Consider the following 22,112-nt stretch of genomic DNA (forward strand, 5'->3'; position numbering starts at 1 on the left):
ACACAAGCTCTTTCAGCTCCTCCCTTCTCTCAGGAGCTACAGATCTTTGTTTACCAAAACTGCCAGCCACGGGAACAGTTTCTTTCCCCAGACAATCAATCACCCTGATTAACAACTCCCCATAATTACATTCCATGCTTCATACCTATACGTACTGCATTATCAGAACTGTCAGTATGTTATACACACTACTGCTGCTGTATATTGTACAATACTGTTGTTTACACTACAGTGCACTTCTCACACTTTATGTACATAACTGATCAATCATATTCTGTATTTATATTTAATACTCATACTGTCTATTGTATCACATCTGCATTGTCTTGTGTAGTCTGTATTATCTTGTCTTGTATAGTATAGTGTTTATGTCTGTACTCCTGACAGTCACAACGAGCTGGAACCAAATTCCGTGTGTGTTTGTGTGTGTGTGTGTGTGTGTGTGTGTGTGTGTGTGTGTGTGTGTGTGTGTGAGAACACAATTGGCAAATAAACCTGATTCTGAAACACACGTTAAAAACAAATGTGCTAAATGTCTTTCGAAACCACGATTTCATTGGTCAGTACGATTTGTTCGACTCAAACAAACAATCGACCATTACAATAATCACAGTTTTGAAAAACATAAATTACTTAAACCAAAATCCTGATTTATTTTTGTTTTTTTTTTATATATTTATTGGGGGGAGACCCCTTAAGTCCCCCCAGAAGTCACACCGCAAACCTGTTACTCTTTGTCATGAAAACTCTACGTTCTTAAGACACAAATAAAACATTGAACCTCTACGCCCCTATTTAAAACTATAACGTCACACAGTTGAGTCTCTCGAGTCAGCTAGCTAGCCTTAGCTACGATGCTAAGTTAGGTAGCATATCATGGAAGAAATGCGCGCGAGATTACGATTTCCTGACTCGCCGTATAATTACACACTAACACTACACCATAATCAAGAACAGTTATTAATATATATATTTATATATACGAGTCGCAGATTTGAGAAAAGACACAAACCCACCTGAGAAACGAATAACAGCTTGTAACTGATTTGCCGTTACAGTTTTACTGAAAGCGGAAGTGACTGGCCGGCGTCACACGAATACGGTTAGATGTCTTCTTCGTCGTTTTTATTTTAATTACAGCATCATTACTGCCACCTACGAGTTTTCAACTAAACAGCAAGTTAAGATGCCAATGCATAAGATGGTAAATACACCGAACTCAGAATCAGAATCAGGTTTATTTAGTTCACACACACACGCGCGGAGTTTGTTTCAGCTGTTTGTGACACTCTAAAGTAAAGACATAAATTACATTATGCTATCCAAGACAAGAAAAGAGTAAGAAAAGAAGAAATCCTATGTCGTTTCCAAAGATTTCCAGGTCATATATTCTGTAAATATCTTGGGTGGAGTTTTTACATGTGCACATTTCTTTGTTTCTTTTTTATCCTTCACAAAAATATACCTGTAGGTGGTATTTCTAAACTAAATTACCCCATAGTTGTGTAGGAATGAGTGAATGTGAAGGAGATCAAGATCCAACATGGCTCTGGCTGCGATAAAGCAGTTACTTAAGATGAATGAATGAATAATAAACGAGATCTTCCAGCCAGCAAGAGTATCTGTTGTCATTCTACACCTAAGCTGACAGACTCCTGAATACAGAGCTGCCCCCTACACACATCACCTTGGGATCCAAGTAACACCCTCACTAACGAATTCACATCACTTTTACATTCATTTACTACACGGATGTATTTTTATTTGATTGTACTGACTCATGGATGTATTTAAATTTGATTGTACTGACTCATAACAGTACTGCTCTCACTTCAAATCAAAATCAAATACTGTCTAACCGCTGCACTTTAAATGTCACTTATTTAAACACAAGTTGCTTTTTAAAGCATTACTGCACAAACACAGTTCATTTTAGTTGCATCTTTGGACTCTGTGTTTACATTAATGTCTTTTTGTCACATAAATTTGCATATAAATAAAGTTTCATAGTCTACACATCTTTAGTTTCAACTTAAACAACCTTGTCATCCTGGAGATAAAACAAAGGGTCAGCTTATTGCAGATAACAATATCTTGATACATGTTATAAACCTTATCATTAGCTAAGCTTGATACAATAAAGTTTCAAAATCGTCCAATGCATTTATTCCAATGCAAAGTGTTAAATGAATGATCTAGGACCTGTAATCATTCATAAATAGTTCATAAACCTTTGGGCATACTCATTCACAAGAGTATTACCACATTCAAAAATACAGCGCTCATTTATGTTTGGCAGTGAGTTTCGTCTGGAGAAAGCTTCCTGCTTCCTGCTTGCACACAGACATCTTAAAGCGACTTCATGTATAACTACTAAGGGGAATACATCACAATATGTATTTCAGTCAGGGTAAATAATTACGTTTTGTAGATTTGTTCCTGCACAAAGTGAAAATGTAAAAGCTTCCCTTCTTCCTATAGTCCATCCTGGTGCTATCTCTGCCCCAGGTAACCATGCAAATGCACCCAGCCATGCTGTAAAAGAAAACATGATTCATCAGACCAGCACCTTTTAACACCTTCCATTGCATCCTTCACAGTCCATTTCTGATGATCACATGCCCACTACAGTGGGCACTTTTTTCAGTGGACAGGGGTCAGCATGGGCACCCTGACTGGTCTGCAGCTACACAGCCCCATACACAGCAAGCTGTGATGCAGTGTATTAGCAAATTTTGCCACAGTAGCTCTTTTGTAGCTCTTCTGTGGGATCAGTCCAGATAGTGTCCTTCCTTGGACCACTGGGTAGGTATCCCCTAACCCCTGCATAACGGAAACACAATGTGTGTGTGTGTGTGTGTGTGTGTGTGTGTGTGTGTGTGTGTGTGTGTGTGTGTGTGTGTGTGTGTGTGTGTGTGTAATGATTTGATATGATGAATCAGTTGTGTTTACACAACACTGCTTCCATGGAGCTGAAGATGATTTGGCGTTTACCGAAATAGGCACGCTTTTATTTTTATTTTTTTATACCAGCCTTATCACAGACTTTTACACAAGCCTTATCACAACATTACTAGTAGACTAGTGCTGCTAGTGCTAAACTCTAGTTGCTTCATTCACCAATTCACTTTTTCCCATACAAACACGTGAGGCAGGTCAAACTTCGCTCCATATTCCTTATAAACCATGATGCAGAGTATTGCAATATTGAGATGGGATTTGCTGCAGTGCTGGATGCTTTGTCTCAGCATTAGTGATACCATGAATACAAGGAAACACTTGTTGTCTGTAGCACGGCTTATGTTGCCCACCACTGGCTTGAGCCTTATTTTTGCAGGCACTTACCTCAAATCCATTCAAAATGGACAACTGCAAATTCTCATAGACATCTCCTTTTACCTATTTATTATACTGGGCTTTTTATTGCTAGTCATTGGGGTGTTGTGGACTCTCGGTCACGGAATGAAGAACGTGCTGCTGAAACGTTCAATAAGGAGGTCTAGAGATGCTGATTTCCAGGTTTTTACTGTGGACAGGTAGGTTGCTTTACTGTTATAGAAGATTTGGAGTCATTGTAGTCATTGGATGAGATTTTGCTAATTTGTTAAAGAAATTGCTACCATTTATACCATTTGTTATATTTACTGAAGCAAGGTCACAATATTGTAGATTAATACTGCTAACACAGATACCACTATCTGGTATTAGTTTTGTCTCAATGGACAATCCTAAGCCTAGGTCTGCATTTCTGTGTACAAATATTATGGTCTTATAATAAGTATAGACTGAAACCTGATAATGGCATGCTGTTAGAAAAAGAATTGACTAAGCAGTGGTGTGAAATTCATTACAAGGCAAAACGGTTTTACTGTGTTAATATATTTCAATGATCATATAGCAAAACAATGATTACAATTCTAGTATTATTTAATGGCATATCATACTTTTTAATCTGTTTCCTCTCTCATAATGTTTATAATAACACAAAAATTGTAGCTTGTAATATTACCGAGACACATTAAAGTCAGACAACCACATCTTGCTGGCTCTGGAGGTGCTAAATAAATGATTCATAACAGAAAATATCACCACATCAATAATAACTCTTATTTTTTGTGGAGTCTTTATCCCAGTTTAGTAATGATAATGATTTACAATTGATGATTAATAGTAATGACAAACCCTGTAGCTGAAATTTTGTATTGTCTTCTGACCAATCAGCTTGAACCATTTAAGTGGCATAAAGTAAAATTATTCCTGTCTATTTGCAGACAGAGTTAATTTTTTCTAATCCAGCTAGTTAAAAAACGTAAAAACTGTTGTGTAAACTGCTTTTTTTTTTACTCATCAGGTCTGACCTTTTTCCACCATCGTATGAGGAATCTCAGGTCAGAAATAACGCTGTCGAGGTCGTCCCCGCCGTCATCTCAATTCCTTCAGGCATGGTTTGGCCTGGACCAGCTCCCCCGGTTTACGCACTGACCTGCAACGAGAGCTCAGATGAGGACTTCAGCCATGAGGAACCACCTACTTATCAACAAGCAGTTCAGAGCCAGGCTGAATCACAAGCTTCCCATCTACCCACAAACAGCACTGTAGAGCCTCTCTGAACAGCTGCTGATGGACAGATCGATGTTCACTGAAAGAAATGTAGAATGCTCAGTGTACTTCAAGGCTCCAAAGGACCTGGAGTTTTTGTGACTGTTAATTGCCCCTGACTTTAGTATCACCGGGAGTAATTATATTTTGAGCCTTGCTCTAAGCTCAGGAATAAAGAGTTTCTCAAAAAGCAAATTTGAAACACTTTCATGGAATCCTTTATGAATCCAAGAGAAAATACTGAAGATGGTGTAGACATTGTGATCACGAGAACTTAATTATGATGTGATCGTATTAACAAGGAAAAACAAACATGACAAAAAGTCTCATCTGATTTAGGCTTAGTGTCCTATGTCGATGTCATTTCCAAAAGAGCACAGAAACAACATAACTGGTCAAAAGCTTTAAATGAAAACATTAGTGTGTTGTGTAAGGATAAGGCTAATGTGCATAAGAGTGTGCAATATATAAGTTGTTTTATTGTTAAATCTCATTAGTGTTGATAGGTCAAGAAGTATCCCTGTCAAATCCTTTGTATTTTATGTTTGCATTAATAAACAATACATTTGAGCTTGTTGTCTCTGTTGTGAAATGTACTGTGCATGATAATATGTTTGTTATCTCTGTAGAGCGTCTCTGCTTGTCAATGAGAGTGAAATCTCTTCAAGAATACTAAAAATTAAGCAATGATTGAGTTCAAGAAATATATCTTTAATACAATTAATGTTTAATTGCAAAGAAGCCTAGTGATAAGTATAGTATAGTATAGTATAGTATAGTAAAGTATAATCTTGTATAATATGGTGTTATTTATGTCTGTACCTTTGAGAGTCACAAACTGTTAGAACCAAATTCCTTGTGTGTGTCAACACACTTGGCCAATAAATCTGATTCTGATTCTGATTCTGAAAAGTGGTGGCTTTGTGGTTGAGGTAGAAGGTTGTGAGTTCAAATCCCTGGACCACCAAACTGTCACTGTTGAGCCCTTGAGCAAGGCCCTTAAACCTCAACCGCTCAGTTGTATGAATGAAAAAAATATAAGTTGCTGTGGATAAGGATGACTGTTAAATGCATTAAATGTGTTAAGAACATTTATAGCTTAGTTTTCATACACCATCATGTATCTTTAAAGAAATACAAACTATGTGCCACACTATGTAAGCAGGTTTGAATTCAGGATACAAAATGCATAGAAAATCTTTCCATTGTATTCAAATTTATATTTTGTCGCAGGTCAATCAATGCAACTATACCATGTAGCTATACCATATAACAACAATTCTAATTCATGAGATTCTGAGTGGTAAAGTGTTTGTCAAAGCATCCATGTGTTTGATCCGATATGAGCAGCATTTGAGTAAAAAAATAAATTAGTGGCTTTTTTTTCTCTATGAAACCCAGACAGAAACTAATTTGAGTTTCTTTTGTGTCTCTAAACTACCATCAGCTTTTTTTTTTCTTTTTCTTTTTTTTGACTAACATCAGGTCACTAATCTGACCAGAAAAGTAAAAAAAAATCTCTGCACAATATCCCAATACACTCAAAAGACAGTTTATTTCACTAAAACGTTGGATACAAAATTAAATACAATGGCATTAGCATTACCATGTTTTGTTCTGTTTTTTAAACGTATAACTGTTGAACTAGAGCCAAAGTTTCAGTTCTTTAGAGTTTTCCAAAATTCGGAGCACTAATTGAAAATTCACATTCAAAGTGTATAGTGGTAGCTTTACAAAAGAAAACAAAAACCAGTGACAGCAGTTCACAATCCCAGTGATAGTAGGCCACAAGCTATAATATAAAATTCACAAAAACATGCTTCACAAGACATCGCTTTGCATTTTGGACCTTCATTTCAAATTTCGCAAGGTTTCATAATACAATCTTAAAATATGTTTGTAAAACTGATGGAGTGGTTAAGTGTAATTGCTCCCTCATACATACGACTCATTGAACTGAATACAGATTTGTCCTTCATGTTAGAAAATTTCAGCCAAGAAATGAATGAAACCAATCCATTCATTAGGTTGTAATTAAGCTCATGATTAATTAATGCCTCATTCACACTACAAATGACACCACTCATAAAAATGTTCATGCTACACTACACACTATACTGTCCGTGAGAATCATTTTTAAATTAAACGTGAACTCGGTCAGGTTTTTTGGAACAACAACAGTGTGGTTAAGTACACACCATTAAGTACACACCAAAAACATGTTCTGTAGTACTGACTGTATTTTTTTTTTTTTTTTTTTTTTTTTTTTTGTGAGATACAACAACAGCAGTAAATGTCTGAATGAAACAGTGCTACATGTTAAAATGTAACAAGACTGACCATAAAAATGGTCAGGTTCCTCGGGTGAACTCTGGAACAACCAAAACATTGCACTGGTTTATAGATGAAGAATAAAATTATGGCAGAAACGCAGTGTGAAGGAGACATTTTAATGATTCACATGTATAAAGGGGCATCATAAAAAGGAATAGCTACTCTTTCTTATTGCATTTGAGACAGTGATAGGTGGAGAGATACACAGAGAGAGAGAGAGAGAGAGAGAGAGAGAGAGAGATAGAGAGAGAGAAATTTGTTTAGTCTGTGAATCAGCAGCAAAAAAAAAATACACGGTGTAAAGAGTGAGACGTTGTGCAGAATAGCGAGAGACAGTCACGACTTCAGGAGGGGAAAAATAGCGAGGCTGTGAAACACCGTGAGGAAGACATTGAGAGCGAATCCTAGAAGCAGGTCGTCTCATGGTTTGGCCCCTGTCGTGTGTCTCGTTGTTCCATTCAGGTGATCACTGTGGGGCCTTTGCGTCCTGTCCGCTCATGAATGCTTGAGATCTTTAGTGCAATGGCGATTAGAGGGCCAAGGACAACCTGAAACACACAAACACGAGTGAACATGAGCCTACTGTCAGTGAGGTCTGATGGAATGAAACATACTGTACATAAAGCATTTAGAAATAGGGAAACTGCAGTCTGCACACTGTCTGCATTTTGCTACAAACTAAAGTCTTTAAAAAGGACAACCAGCATGTTTGATTTTTTTAAGGTAAATTCTAACAAAATGTAACAAAGCAGAACAAATTAGTACAGTGGCTTATAAGTGCTCTAATATAGGTGTGTTTGTTTTTTACTATTACCTCTGGTCAGTGGCTGGATGATCGTGACATTAGATAAAAAAAATAAAACAAAACCTAATATGTATTAATAATTTGATAATACAATACTGTTAGGGCTGAGTACACAATCTAACGAGAATGACTGGAGCCTATCATACACAGACCTGAAACACAGAAACAAAATCAGATTCTCATTTCTACACTGATATTGAGGCATTTTCTGGTTTCTTTTTTTTTTTTTTTTTACTAATTTCAAGTCCTTTGTTATTATAGAAACTGATCACTTTTACTCTCATTTCTTAAACAGAAACATGCTTTGTTTTTACTCCCTTAATTTTTCCACCCTTAATAAAGTACGATCCCAAAAAAATACTGCAAATGAATCACTTTTTTTTTTATACTTTCAGATCTGTGCAATGTTTCAGTACTTTGTCCATTTCTGGGCAGAGACATAAAGACTTTAGAATAAAATGCAGCCAGTGACTTGCTGTAGATTATCAAAACAGCAGCTGGCAGTCTGCTAGGAAAACCACATTCAGTATTATCTCTTTATCACCGTCGCTCACGCAGGCACCCTCAATTTAATAGGGATAAAGGTAGTTAAGATGCCAGGCTGTGCCAATAACATAATATTGCTTCATGTGTTTGGCTGCCCTTTGATTGCTTAGTCTCAGGGAGAGCTGATAAAGACAAGGATCGATCAACACTCCTGATACAATGTGTGTCTTGAGCCAGTGTACTGTCACAATGACCACAGTAAAATGTCTACATTAACTTTTGTAAATGAAACACTGTTCAGCTGTCACATTTGTTGGCAAGCAAATTCAGTAAAGACCAGAAACGTTAAAATGTACTGTGTTCTGTGTTGTTTTATGTAGCACCATGGTCCAGGAGAAACGTTGTCTCATTTCACTATGTATTTTGTCAGTTACATACAGGTATGGTTAAAATGACAATAAAATCTTCTTGACTTGAGATCTGTGTGTTATATTTTATTAATTTTTTACCTTTTATGTTCATGTATTTCCATTATTTTATATTGTCTCTGCCTTTTTCACTGTGTGTGTGTGTGTGTGTGTGTGTGTGTGTGTGTGTGTGTGTGTGTGTGTGTGTGTGTGTGTGTGTGTGTGTGTGTGTGTGTGTGTGTGTGTGTGTGTGTGTGTGTGTGTGTGTGTGTGTGTGTGTGTGTGTGTGTGTGTGTGTGTGTGTGTGTGTGAATGTGTGTGAGTTTGTGTGTGTTTATAGGAGAGGTGTGGCTTACCTGTGTCTCCCTGGTGTGCCTCTCAGGGTCTCTCTCATAGCTCTCAGCGTAGATGCGTATGGTTGCCCCAACACCTGCTCCGGAGCCACTGAGCCGAAAAACGATGCGAGACGAGTCTGTGAACACGATCCTCAGTCCCTGAGGGTCAGAGAGCAAACATACCAGCCATCAACAGCAATTATAATATCAAATATTTACTCTTAATATGTAGTGGTCAACAGGTACTGGTTTGAACATTGGATGGGGCATCAAGCAATGCTGACTGAAAAGGAGAATAAAAAATATTAACTAATTGAATTAATTTTATTTATTTAATTTCCCCATTTTTTATATTCACATATGCTGATAAATGAATTAATTAATGAATGAATAAATGAACACTAACTCTATCTTTCATTTCTTATTAAACAGAAAAAAACTATTGTAGTTAAAACAAAATAAATGCTCATTTGATAAATTGCATGCAAGTGTACTGTAGATATAATAGTTTTGTTAAGATAACTGATATGATAATACAATCACACAATATAACAGGCTACACACAGCTTTCTAAGCCTTTATAACACTTTATAACACTTAATGATATCAGTCTCCAATGTTTTGCTTCTTTATTTGATTATACAATTTAGCTGCATTTGAAATATAGATCACTGGTTATATGCATAATCGTTTAGGATTTAACCACCTTCAAGTCATAGGATTTAAAAGTAATCAGTCCATCTGAGTTTAATCTAAGAATTCTTTATGCAAAAGCAATGATAAGAATGCTTCCTGTTACCGAGATTGAGGAAAATGTGCACTTGCGTTGATTCACCACTAGATGTCACTAAAAGCCGAAAGAGATTTATATGGCGAATAATAATAATAATAATAATAATAATAATAATAATAATAATAATAATAATAATAATAATAATAATAATAATAAGACAGAAGAGAGAAAGAGAGAGTTTGAGACAGAAGAGAGTTTGAGACAGAAGAGAGAGAGAGAGAGAGAGAGAGAGAGAGAGAGAGAGAGATTGTGTGTGTGTGTGTGTGTGTGTGTGTGTGTGTGTGTGTGTGTGTGTGTGTGTGTGTGTGTGTGTGTGTGTGTGTGTGTGTGTGTGTGTGATTCTAACAGCTGACACTAACAGTGCAGGACTGGGACAGCTGACACAATCTGGAAGAGAGAGGTATGTCTGACGGAATAATACACGCCAGGGTACTGAGACACCACCTGCATATTTGGGCTAGACGTCTCCACACATGTGTGTGTTTGTGTGTGTGTGTGTGTGTGTGTGTGTGTGTGTGTGTGTGTGTGTGTGTGTGTGTGTGTGTGTGTGTGTGTGTGTGTGTGTGTGCGCGCGCATTTCCAAAATGTCATCCAGAATGAAATATCACTATAAAAAGAAATCCCTCTTACAAAAGGCATTACAGAGGTTGTACTAAGGTCAAGGGTCAGAACGTGAGCACCTGGTAAGTGTAAAGTGCAGGTGAAGTATCAGAATTACTGAATCGTATGTGGTGTTAGAGTGAGAAAATGAGAGAGTGAACTAGTGAACTAGTGAACCAGGGTGGCTGTGTGGGCAAGAGAGCTGTCAGTTGTGACACATACGGGTGGGGTTGGGGGTTTCCATGCATTCCAGGATGGAACGGAAGGAGTCAGCTGGGTGTGCTCAAACACAGCGTGGAACGGGGTGGAATTGTATTTGTTCATGTGTGTGCACTTATAGAGCAGCTTATAGTTGTTCTAAATTAGGAGGCTTTGAAATCTGTGATGTTATTATGAGGGTTAAATGATTAAATATAAAATAGAGGTTGTGTTAAGTGTTAACTGTACATTCTGTGTGATTTTGACTTTTGTTTAGATAACAGTTTAACATCCTGATTAGCTAATCTACTTAGTTGCTGTCAACCATTTTAAAAATATTTACAAGAGCAGTAAGTTCAAATACAGGATGTGGCTGGAGGTTGTGATCAAAACAGGAATAAATGTGGATAATAAAATATACACACCCCAGGCCCCCCTTTCCTTGGCCTTCACAAGGTCTAGATTTCCACCATCACTCACACAATCACACACACACACACACACACACACACACACACACACACACACACACACACACACACACACACACACACATACATACATACAAATATTTATCTATTTTTAAAAGATAGAATTGGTGTATACTTAATCTATTTAAATTACATGTGATAGATTGCTTATGAGATGTAAATCTTGATTGTCTGTCTGAAGTTAAACCCATTTTCTGATCGTATAAAGGTGATTAACATGAATTAGATGAGTGTCACACAGTTCAGAGAGTGACTCCCTCAAGAAGTAGGAGAACTATCTGAAAACTAAGATAGTTTATAAAAACCTGTTTTCTCTCAACTCAAATAACATTAAAAATATCACAGAGCTTACAAAAACTCAATACAATAAAATATGTGCTTAAATGTGGAAAAGATCCTCAAACGTAACTGCAAACTGTTTTAAACTATGTTCGTAAATATATTATTTAGAAATATAAATATGATTTATATTCAAGCTCTGCGCACACATTTATCATTTGAATTGAACTCAGTTAACTTCATTTAAAATAATAAAGATAACCTTAAACCTGCAGTTCATCATCTTCATATAATTTATTACAGCTGCAAATGCCAAGAAAAAAACCACATACAATCCAATAAACTTTCTCTACTGTGTGGTCTGAAACTGAGGTTTTGTGTGTGTGTGTGTGTGTGTGTGTGTGTGTGTGTGTGTGTGTGTGTGTGTGTGTGTGTGTGTGTGTGTGTGTGTGTGTGTGTATGTGTGTGTATGTGTGTGTGCGCGCGCGTGAGAGACTTTTTTTAACACCCCACTCACACACCTGTTCCCACTACTCAACCATTAACTTGACTAATCTCGCATGCTCCAGCTAGTTTTTGTTTATACCCAGCTTTAATATTTTCTAACAATCATAGCTTGTTTCCTTTCCAAAAATAAAGACTATTTAAACCATAGAAATCCTGACCAAATTAAAGCCTATGAAATGAAAAGAAGTATATTTACATCAGGTACAGTAAAAGCCTAAAATGCTTCCATGAATGTGGTCTGTGTTTATCCAACAAACGTCACATGTGATTAGCCACTCCTGGCTGAGTGAGAATAAATAAAAAGCCCCTGTTAACATGCTATTCCGGTTAGGTCCAGTCAGATCCCAGACCTGCATGCACACCTCTGGAATATCACTGTGAATATCAATAATGCCTATCAAACACAACACAGCCATTTATGCAACTGATTCAGCAATCAGTAAATAAAAGATTTGACTGTATAAAGATATTTAAATCTGTAAAACCAGAGAGCTGGCACTAACCTGGTTTCGTGATACACTGCCATCCACAGGGTCAATGTACTCAAAGTTGTCGGTTTTCTCCACACTGTAGACACTGTTTCCCACAGCAAACTTCTGACTGGTGAAGGCTTTATCGGTGATCGTGGCCTCCAGATCTCGCATAAGGTAAAACGCAGCTCTGGGATCTACACCCTCATAATCAAACCTAACATAAACCCAAAACAATGACCTAAAACATGGCACTAACACTTATTTTCTTGTAAAACCAGATTTTACACAAATGCTTAAAATACCTTAAATATTTTCCAGACCCCAGATCAGTAATTATATTTCCTAATTTAGAAAATCTGATTTTATCAGAATGAGCATTGGGAGTGAAATTGGTTGTGGTATGTAAACTGGGCACTAGCTGTTGCCTATTTGGTGTTGTGGGAAATTTGTATGGGAATATGGAGAAGAAAGAATATCCAGTGCTATCTGAAGAGTCTTGGCTCTGTGAGCTAGGTCTCATGGGGAGAGTAAGTTAAATAATAAGTGGTTGCTGCCAGAACATTGCACGCAGTCAGAAAGGAGGTTTCTGTAAAAGTTCCAGGGAGAAACCTTGAGCTGTCCTAGAGTAGAGTTAAGAAAAAACCTTGAATTTCTTTGAATGAGTGATAGCTGGGCTGATGTGATTTAAATGTTCTATTTTATTCCAAATATTATGTTACTCCGCTGCTATCAAACTGGAAGTGGAGGGAACCATTTAAACCGTAAATAGGTTGTGTTTCATGAAACTATAAAAATAAATAAAAACAGTATATAGTGTTGATCAATATAGTCTGATTTTAATTAACTGATAAAACCTGAATCTTACCTGCAGTAGTAGTTGCGGCCTAGTTTAGCCCAGTGGTCCCGCACAATTTCTTCCACCCCCTGCTTCCGCACAGCCATGATGGACAGCCACACCAGCACTGTCCAAAGACCATCCTTCTCCCTGATGTGGTCCGATCCTATGAAAATTAGACACACATTGGTACACATTGGTAGAATTACTGTTTATATATTTTCTATCGTATCAATAACTTAACATTTAACGTACATGTCGATGAGAAAATCGGTCAACAGCCAAAGAAGAAAGAAAAAGAGAAAAGAATTTTGGCCAGAACAGGGTTTTTAATAACATACTGTATATACTAGTTCATCTGTTGCCAGGGCAATTTGCACTTTATTTTAGAGGGACATTATAGAAACACTACTGGTGTTGATCAGATCAATTTTAGACAGTGGCACATTCTTTGTGTTGTGTTCAGGTGTGTTGTAATGAGTTTATAGGTAAGGCGGAGTTGCTTGCTTTTAGCTATTTTCTTGTTTAGAAGCTATTAGATTACTTGGCCTGTAATAATCCTCTTCAGTGTTAGTGACTGTTTCTGACCACAGCACTGTTGCTGTCTGAATATTTTTGCCTGGTGGATTGTTTCTCAGTTCTGTGCTGAGATTCCTCCACCACCCAAATATTAGTTGTCAGATCCTATATATGACGGCTAACATATTGTGCATAGCAATAATGACAGCCAATCACTATACACCTACAGTGCCATATGGTAGGAGTACACAATGAAATGGCCAATGTATTTTCTTAATGCTTACATAATTCACTAGTCATCAATAACAGGGCTATGACTGATGACATTTATCTTCCAAACTTTCTAAACAGAAATAATGGTTAGGCCTCAAGAACTGATTGAGCGTGTGTTATTTCCCTTGGTGTAATGCCCATATATGGGTCTAGGAGAGCGCAATCTCCAGCCGTCTCTAAACAATGACTCCCATCTCCTTCTCTTCTTTGCTCTCGCTCTTGCCTTCCCTCTACCACCGCACTCTCTCTGTTTTTCTCATGACTCATCAGCAAAGGAGCTTCTCTCAGACTAGAAGTGTTTGCCAGCAGAGAGCACTCTTTCTCTCAGAGGTTAAATGATTCACTGCCCTGTCTTCCTTTTATAGCAGAAGAATGGAAGAGGTTCACACTGTGGCTAAAGTCTTGCACACATTAAAAATGTAACAGTGAGGCCGGTCTGAGGTGCTGCTGCTCATGATCAGAGAGTCTATGGCACAGTAACAGTCAGTGTTTGGACAAGAGTGAAGTCACAGCTACTGGTGGGCTTTATAGACACCAGGGAAGGCCTTCAGCAGACATTTAACAGGCGACATGGAGTGTGATTCCTGTATCCAGAGATGTGCCACTCAGAACAGTGAAACTTTAGCAGTATCTATGGACCATTTAGCAGGGGACGATATAAAAGAACATTCATTGCATATATCAAGAAGTTCTATAAAAGGTAGACTGTAGCATCCCAGAATGCACATCTAAAAGCATCTCTTATTATAATTCTTTGCTTCCCAATGTTATTAATTTATTGCTCATACAGGATTCCCAGTCAGATATACACTATTATCTTGGCAATGCTAGTGTTGTATGGTGTTGTAGTAGGAATATGTGAATATGCCAGAACACCACAACACAAAGTTCTTACTAATGTTCAAAATGTTCTATGAAAATGCAATCACCTGTTCCAAAGCTTTCCTCTCCACAGAAAGAGCACCTGCCCGAGTCCATCAGATTCCCAAAAAATCTCCAGCCTGAAGGGGTTTCATACATAGCCACCTTCATGGCCTTGGCCACCCTGTAAACAAACAGCAGACATGAACATCACCAAGTAAAACAGCACGTCTTTTAGGAATGTGTTGTAATATTTGCTGATGTCTGAGGTGATAACAGGGAGGCATGGAGGTGCATTGGGTTGATTTGTTGCAGCATCACAGCTCCACGGCCCCCAGTTTAACCTGAACTTGGGAATGTCTCCTTGGCTTTTCTAAGGATGTTCTTCCGTTTCCCAAAAAAATGCCACTAGGTGTTAATTTGTGTGTGTGTGTGTGTGTGTGTGTGTGTGTGTGTGTGTGTGTGTGTGTGTGTGTGTGTGTGTGTGTGTGTGTGTGTGTGTGTGTGTGTGTGTTTGTGTGTGTGTGTGTGTGTGTGTGTGTGTGTGTGTGTGTGTGTGTGTGTGTGTGTGTGTGTGTGTGCGTGCATGCGTGTTTGTGTGTGTGAGAGAGAGAGGTCACATCCAGGTTTTTTTTTCTTCTCCCTTGATCCCAATACACCCAGTATAGTCTCCATATGTACCTTGATATGAATGAAATGTTAGCCATAGTATTAACCACTAAGGTGTGTGCTTGTCCTATAACACTGATTGTGAAGATGGCAAGATGCCACAGAGAAGCCATCTATGACTAAGTCCAGTCCTTATACTGACATTTACACAATTATTTATTATTAGTAATATAAGACAGTGAGCTACATCTATATTTCCAGCCATTGTAAACTTGCATTAAAGTGAAGGATGAAGATAAAAATACACCCTCTTGGTCATATAGCAGATTTTGACCTTTTTGAGTTGGAGATAATGTGAAATACCAAGTACAGATGTGCTAGCTTAATAAGGCAAATGGAACTGGAACAAAGCAGACTAACCTTTTACCTAATATTTGGCTTGAACCAAGGCCAGCATTAGATCCATGCATGAAGGGAATACAGTAAGAAGATGATGAAAGAGTTGAAAGACTAGGAGGCCATGCAGACTAACAATCTCCTAAGAAAGGAAAACAACCCTGTCTAATTTTTACTACTGATCACATTTAATTTCACAAAAATAAGTCACAGTGAATTCACTGAGTGATAGCAGTGAATTCTTGGGAAATAATTCTACCATAAATTATAGCTTCTGAAGTCACTGTAAAGAGAATTCCTTTCCCACTTGCTAGATAGATAGATTGATTCTGAATCATGTGACCAGAAAGGTGAATAAAAGATATCAGACTCTTTGTACCTAGCGAACTGAACCTCAGAGGCTGAGACAAAAGCATTACCCAAATGCATAAAGATACATGTATGTAGTTAATTGTATCTCTTCTACTGTTTGTTGTTCTTGGATACCCAGCTACTTAGATAACTATTTTCAGACCCTGTAATTTGGCATTAAGTGTGAGATGGGGGCAGGAACCGAGCAGAGCTGGGCCACAGCTGTTTACTCTTGGGTGAACTTACTAAATATGAGTAAAGCTGAGTTATTTGCTTGGGGATGGGGGACTGGAATAGACATCCTGGCATGAGGATACTGGATTTCTGACTCTTTCAATTGTTGACAACTTATTCTCACATCTATAGCCAGAATAATCACCATGTCAAACCATGCTCACTAGGATTCTAGCATATTCTGTGTTTTCAGATTGCAAGAGAATGAGTAGATGTGCAAAAGATCCTGTGAGCCTGTGAGCGACAAATAAAGCAAGAAAGAACATTCTAAGTAGGTTTTTTTTGTTTTTGTTTTTGTTGCCTAAAAACAATGTTGTGTGTTTCTACGACCACACTATTTGGAATAAGACATGACTTTGAGGAATTTAGCGCTCGCAGCAGTTGGCTCTGATGTCCTCCTGGCAACAGAGCTTGATCTGCAGCCCACAACAGCTTCGGCTGAACTGACAGACAGGGAGATAACCTCTGTAACAGTGCTGCATGATCTTTCTGAAGAAAGCGTCCTCCTCCTTCTCCAATGCCCTAAGATGGCTGTCGTTTGTGTTTGTGAACCGTTTGTCACATCAAAATGCTCCCAAGTGCAATGGAACATTTTAAAAATGAGGATGCGATTTCCAGCACAGCCTTCCCCACTAATCCCCACTGAATGTGCTGCTACGGATAAATGGGTAAACACACAAATAAACACAGATGCCGGCGAGCACAACCATGGCCCTGCAAAAGGTTGCCTAGAGGTGAAATATCCTAGCAGAATCCTACATTAAACCACTCCAACTTGTTTTGTTTTGTTCAATACAGAAACTTGTTAGTCATTGGATTTTGCTCCACTGCAGAGTTGGCAAAATGCCAGTGTGTTCAGTTTAACAATGTGGCACATTGCTCAATAATTTTTGATGAATGTGATGCATCTGCATTGTAATGCTTTATGTGTGTGACCGTATGATGCTGTACATACACAGGACGCTTAATAAAACTTAACTGAAAGAAAAGTGAACTTATCACTGGCTGGTGACGCAGTTTCAGCCCTTCGCCCCTCCGGAGTGCAGAGCAAACAGGCAGATGTTTCCTCTCTCCATAGTCACCTTTTCATAACACACACTCACAAACACACACATATATACACGCTCCAAGCGCTGGGCCTTAATCCCATATAATGTGTGGACACAAGCACTCTTAGATAGATATTCAAGCACATGCATGCATATCTTCTTAAACACACACACATTTATCTCTGGTGCTTAAACACAAGCTGCTACGTGGCTGAGCATTTAAACACTCAGATACACTTGTGACTGTTCAGTACCTAAAAAGGCTTCAGGCAGCAGAGAGTCCATGCTTCAATACAACACGAATCTCCACATGAACACACCTTTTCTCAATACAAGCTAACATCCAGGAATTAATCCTTGGAGACGGATTTGTGGATACAGATTAAATCCCATAAAAATTATCATTCGCTGGAAATTAGTTTTAATCTCAAATTGAATACAAGCTATACACTTGTCCCTAATCAGTAAAACGTTTTTGTTGTGTTACAAAGACGAGGTTAATGTCTCATATGAAAGTAGACAGTAAATGTAGGAATTTGTAGTTTTTCATAAGAACTTCTGTTATTACCAGCTGAATAGGGGCAATATTATCATTAAGAAAAAAACAAAAAAACAAATGTCCCAAGAGCTTGTTCAAAAGCAATTAAAAATTCTGTTTAAGGTTATCTGAATAGAGTTAAAAACATCTCACAACAGTGTCTCGATTCATTTTATATCTTACTTGTGAGCACAATTTAATCTGTTTGTTTATACTAATTGAAAATATCCAATTAGTCGATTTCCATTCAACCAGTGCACTGGTAAAAATTCTCATGAAACTGATACTTAAAGATTTCTTCACAGTAAAAGTTCGCAAAATGAAAAAACTATGCAAAATGAGTTAAATTTTAGATCGGTTACTTCGGTTTTGAGCCCTGGAATTAAGACTACATAGTGTTCTCACTCTGTCTGTGACAGTTTCCTTAAGGTTCTTAGTTTTCCTCCATCTTAGTAGGTGGCCCAAAGGTCCCGGAAAGATCATAAAGAATGCACAAGCAATTAAAATATATCCTGTTTGCACCATCTTGTATTTATCTCTTGATAAATAACAGCACTGAGCAGATAGTGTGTGTTCCAGCACAGCAGGTTTCCTCAGGTTTAAGTGCCTTTCTCAAGGGCACAGAGAAGTGTGGTGCATTTAGTATGGGATTAGAAACAGGAACAGTCTCATACCACACACACACACACACACACACACACACACACACACACACACACACACACACACACACACACACACACACACACACAGGCACACACACTTCAGATCTCTGACCCACTGAGGCCTCACTGATGATTGGAATAAACTGCTGGATTAACTTCACACTTAGAGTTAAGGCTGAGGTGAAGAAGCCTGGCTCCTGATGGAAAATGTGACGTCAGTTTGGAAACAAAACACCTTTTGCACACAATGAACAAAATAACCCCTAGCACATCTAGCAGCCATTTGCCCTCTGTCATCTTCTGTAAAGAAAAAGTAAAAAGGGGTTGTGCATATATACATAAGATACCACCAGAGCTTGATGAAGGCTCCAGTTTGATTGCTTCCTGATAGCTTCCTACATCTGTTTCTCCCCAAAATTAAGTGCCATTTTCTTGTATTTAACAACATGGTGCAGTTAAAAGTATATGCAGGAACTATGTTGTGTTTAAGTTCTACCTGTCAGCCATCTTAAAGACACAGTATACACACTGCTTGCTTACAAAAATGCAAACATGGGCAAAGGGCATTTAAAAGGGCATTTAAAAAGATAATATTACTAGGGAAAATATGCTTCAATCAGTGTAATGATCCCCCCCCCCAAAAAACAAAACAAAACAAAACAAAACAAAACAAAACAAACAAACAAACAAACAAACAAACAAACAAAAAACAAGCAAGCTGGATTTCTGAAACCTATTGGCAAAATGAGCTCTAGTTCTCCTGGACAGTTACTGTAGATATGCCTAGTCAGGGTTGCAGTGGATTCCTAGCCTATCCCAGAAACTTTGGGCACCCTGGATAGATGCCAGTAAGGCACTATGCACACACATTCACACCTACACTCTTAAAATGGGATGTGGTAGCCTAGTGGTTACGGTGTTGGGCTACCAATCAGAAGGTTGTGAGTTTCCTATGTCCACCACGTTCCCACTGCTGGGCCCCTGAGCAAGACTCATAGCCCTCAATTGCTCATTTGTATAAAAATGTAAGTCGCTCTGGATAAGGGCATCGGCTAAAATGATGTAAATGTTAAAAATAAATATGCAAGACATTTTCACAGTGATGCCATAGAAGAACCATTTTTCCCCCTCAAAAAACTTCTTAAAGTAACCCATTTTTTTCTTATTGTTGAGAAAAGAATTTTTATAGTCTAACAAATCTTTTTCCACTACAAATTTAGCTTTTTGTGCAATAGAAACATTCTATGGATGTTAAATGTTTTGCATGGAACTGTATATGCTGACAAGGAACCATTTAAGGGCCTTTAGTTTTAAGAGTGTAAAGGCTATTTGGAGTCAACAATCCACCCGTTATGTCTTTGAGAAGCCAGAAGGCACTCATGTGGACACAGGACTGTGCATGGACAGGAAGTGGCAATATCTGCCAACCCCCCTGTGCCACCTTTCACAGCCAAGACAAACATAAATGTTATTAACCGTTCAGATCCATGAACATCAAATCAATGAGGAATAAATCTGTTTTGTTCTGGTTTGTCACTGTGTTAGCTTTCCCATGATTAATCTATTAGAATGACACATAGTCGCTGATCCAAATTTCTAAATTTGCTCTTTTCATTTCAAACTATTATTAAACCAACAAATCAACAAGTTATTTGGCATGTCAGTTTTTTTTTTTTTTTTTTTTTACATTTTTATACCTAAATGTGTCATAACTGGCTAGGAACAATAAGATGATGGAATTTAGCTTGCGATCACTGATAAAACCCTGTTGGTCATCATAAACTCTATGAGGTGGGGTTTTTTGTGTGCACAGGCATGGACATGAAAGGTCAAGAAGAAAACAAATCACTCCAATGGCATCAGATACATTCTCTGAGACTGGTTGCCAAAAATGGAGAGAAAACATGATAGGTTATTATAAATAAAAGGTTCTGTGAAAAGGTTTGGTCATACGTATGCAACTTAGAAGTAACAAAATGAGCCAAATGGTGAGTCATTAAGGAATAAGTGAGATGTGTTTAATGCTAGAAACGTGTTTAACATGACAAGAAAGGGTGACTTGGAAGAGGATAACCTCCTGTCATAAATAAAGCTGTCACATTCCTCTATTATAGACGTTTTCCTGTCTTAAAACTTTCCAAATGCTTGTTTTCTGCTCTGACATGCCGTTTTTAACAAACAACAGTCAACATGATTGAATCCTTACAATCACATCATTTCCTTTATAATAGGGCTGGGTACCATTATGGTAAGATTTCACAAGCCAGGGTTTAGTGTGATGGAGCTCAGAGATATTTTTAGGCTGGTGAGCGATGTGTAGAGAAGCATACAGTAAGGATGAGCTAATTCAGTTCAGTCCTCACTCCCAACCTTTCAACTTAGCGTAATTAAGTTACTATCACTCTAACTACTTCTTTGCCCCTGAATGATCCTATCATTCTCAGAAAACATCTGCAGTCTGATTGTTTACATACAGACTGAGGTCAGAGGAGGTTTCTTAGAAACAGACCACTATGAAAAAAGTCCTAAGGGATGGTTTCCTCCCTAATCTCTCACCGCACTATTTATTTCACTATGACACATCAGAGAGCTGACCTCTGGCATTAATTTACATGATTCAGCTCCTTAATCCAGGTCAGTGGGTAGATTTACACTTTTACTTCACACGGCTGAATAAAAACATTAATCAGATAAATGAAAAAGAGTGAAAATGTAGTTCAGATTAACAATTCAGTGTCAGATTCAATGATCATGAAAAAGCACATAAACTACTGTATTGGCAAATAGAACTTAAAACAATTTCATATTGGAATATGGAATTATATAATATAGAATGGGTATTCTGATTTCTTTACATTATTTGTCCTACCAACCAATGAGATACTTTGTGCTGTAACACTATCACACCAGAATTATCAGATTTCAATTAGCACTTCTGTGTCGAAAGCAGGAGATGTGAGAATAACTACATTTGTACATCTACATTTTAGACACAATCAGGAATTAGAGTTACATGTGCTTGGAAAACGTCTCTTATCAGTAACATTACAGGGTTTTGGATGATGTTGTACTCCCTCTCAGTGTTGTTCAGGTTGTTTTCATTCTTGTTAGATTAAATCCAATTTGTCAGGTTAGTGTGTGAACGGTGTAGCATGTGTTAATGACGCCGTTAGCGTGTCTCTCACCTGTCCAGAGCCGTGCTAGTGGGCATACTGCGAGCGAATCCACGGACGCCCGTCTGCCTGAAGTAGGGAATGCAGGACAAGTTGGCAGCCATCACTGCCAGTGAGTCTGACGGGTTTACGAAGAATCCATTCTGACCAAGAATCATACAGCGATCCTACACACACATATAAAAAAACATTACTTTTTATCTTGCTATTGGAAGTGCAAGTTCTTTTAAGAAGATCACTAATACATCAAAACATGACATACCCATATGATGAAAAATGCAGGATTTTATCAAAAAGAAATG

At 37.9% G+C, this 22,112-nt stretch overlaps 2 protein-coding genes across 2 annotated transcripts in view; one reads left to right on the forward strand and one right to left on the reverse strand.

Annotated features, from left to right (window-relative positions):
- The window catches only part of pgm5 (phosphoglucomutase 5), a 28,492-nt gene that overhangs the window by 1,611 nt on the left and 4,769 nt on the right, over positions 1 to 22,112 (reverse strand). Inside the window, exons 6-13 of the mRNA XM_027133145.2 lie at positions 21,823 to 21,977; positions 14,864 to 14,979; positions 13,173 to 13,308; positions 12,338 to 12,521; positions 8,988 to 9,125; positions 5,422 to 7,481; positions 4,359 to 4,483; positions 1,017 to 2,535 (exon numbers count right to left, since the gene is read on the reverse strand). Of these exons, the coding sequence (XP_026988946.1) occupies positions 7,392 to 7,481; positions 8,988 to 9,125; positions 12,338 to 12,521; positions 13,173 to 13,308; positions 14,864 to 14,979; positions 21,823 to 21,977 (819 nt within the window). The 3' untranslated portion in view covers positions 1,017 to 2,535; positions 4,359 to 4,483; positions 5,422 to 7,391. The remainder of the gene's footprint in view (positions 1 to 1,016; positions 2,536 to 4,358; positions 4,484 to 5,421; positions 7,482 to 8,987; positions 9,126 to 12,337; positions 12,522 to 13,172; positions 13,309 to 14,863; positions 14,980 to 21,822; positions 21,978 to 22,112) is intronic.
- LOC113634292 (transmembrane protein 252) lies at positions 3,001 to 5,169 on the forward strand. The gene is made up of 2 exons (XM_027133154.2): positions 3,001 to 3,536; positions 4,352 to 5,169. Exons 1-2 carry the CDS (start codon positions 3,187 to 3,189, stop codon positions 4,608 to 4,610), a joined length of 609 nt encoding a protein of 202 aa, XP_026988955.1. The 5' UTR covers positions 3,001 to 3,186; the 3' UTR covers positions 4,611 to 5,169.

Source organism: Tachysurus fulvidraco, chromosome 14 (assembly GCF_022655615.1).
Source record: "Tachysurus fulvidraco isolate hzauxx_2018 chromosome 14, HZAU_PFXX_2.0, whole genome shotgun sequence".
NCBI lineage: Eukaryota > Metazoa > Chordata > Actinopteri > Siluriformes > Bagridae > Tachysurus > Tachysurus fulvidraco.

Bases quoted from the DNA above. Each gene is read 5' to 3' on its own strand.
- LOC113634292 (XM_027133154.2), top strand. From the start codon at position 3,187: ATGATGCAGAGTATTGCAATATTGAGATGGGATTTGCTGCAGTGCTGG. The intron at 3,537-4,351 runs GTAGGTTGCTTT...TTTACTCATCAG, and splicing joins CAGGTTTTTACTGTGGACAG to GTCTGACCTTTTTCCACCAT.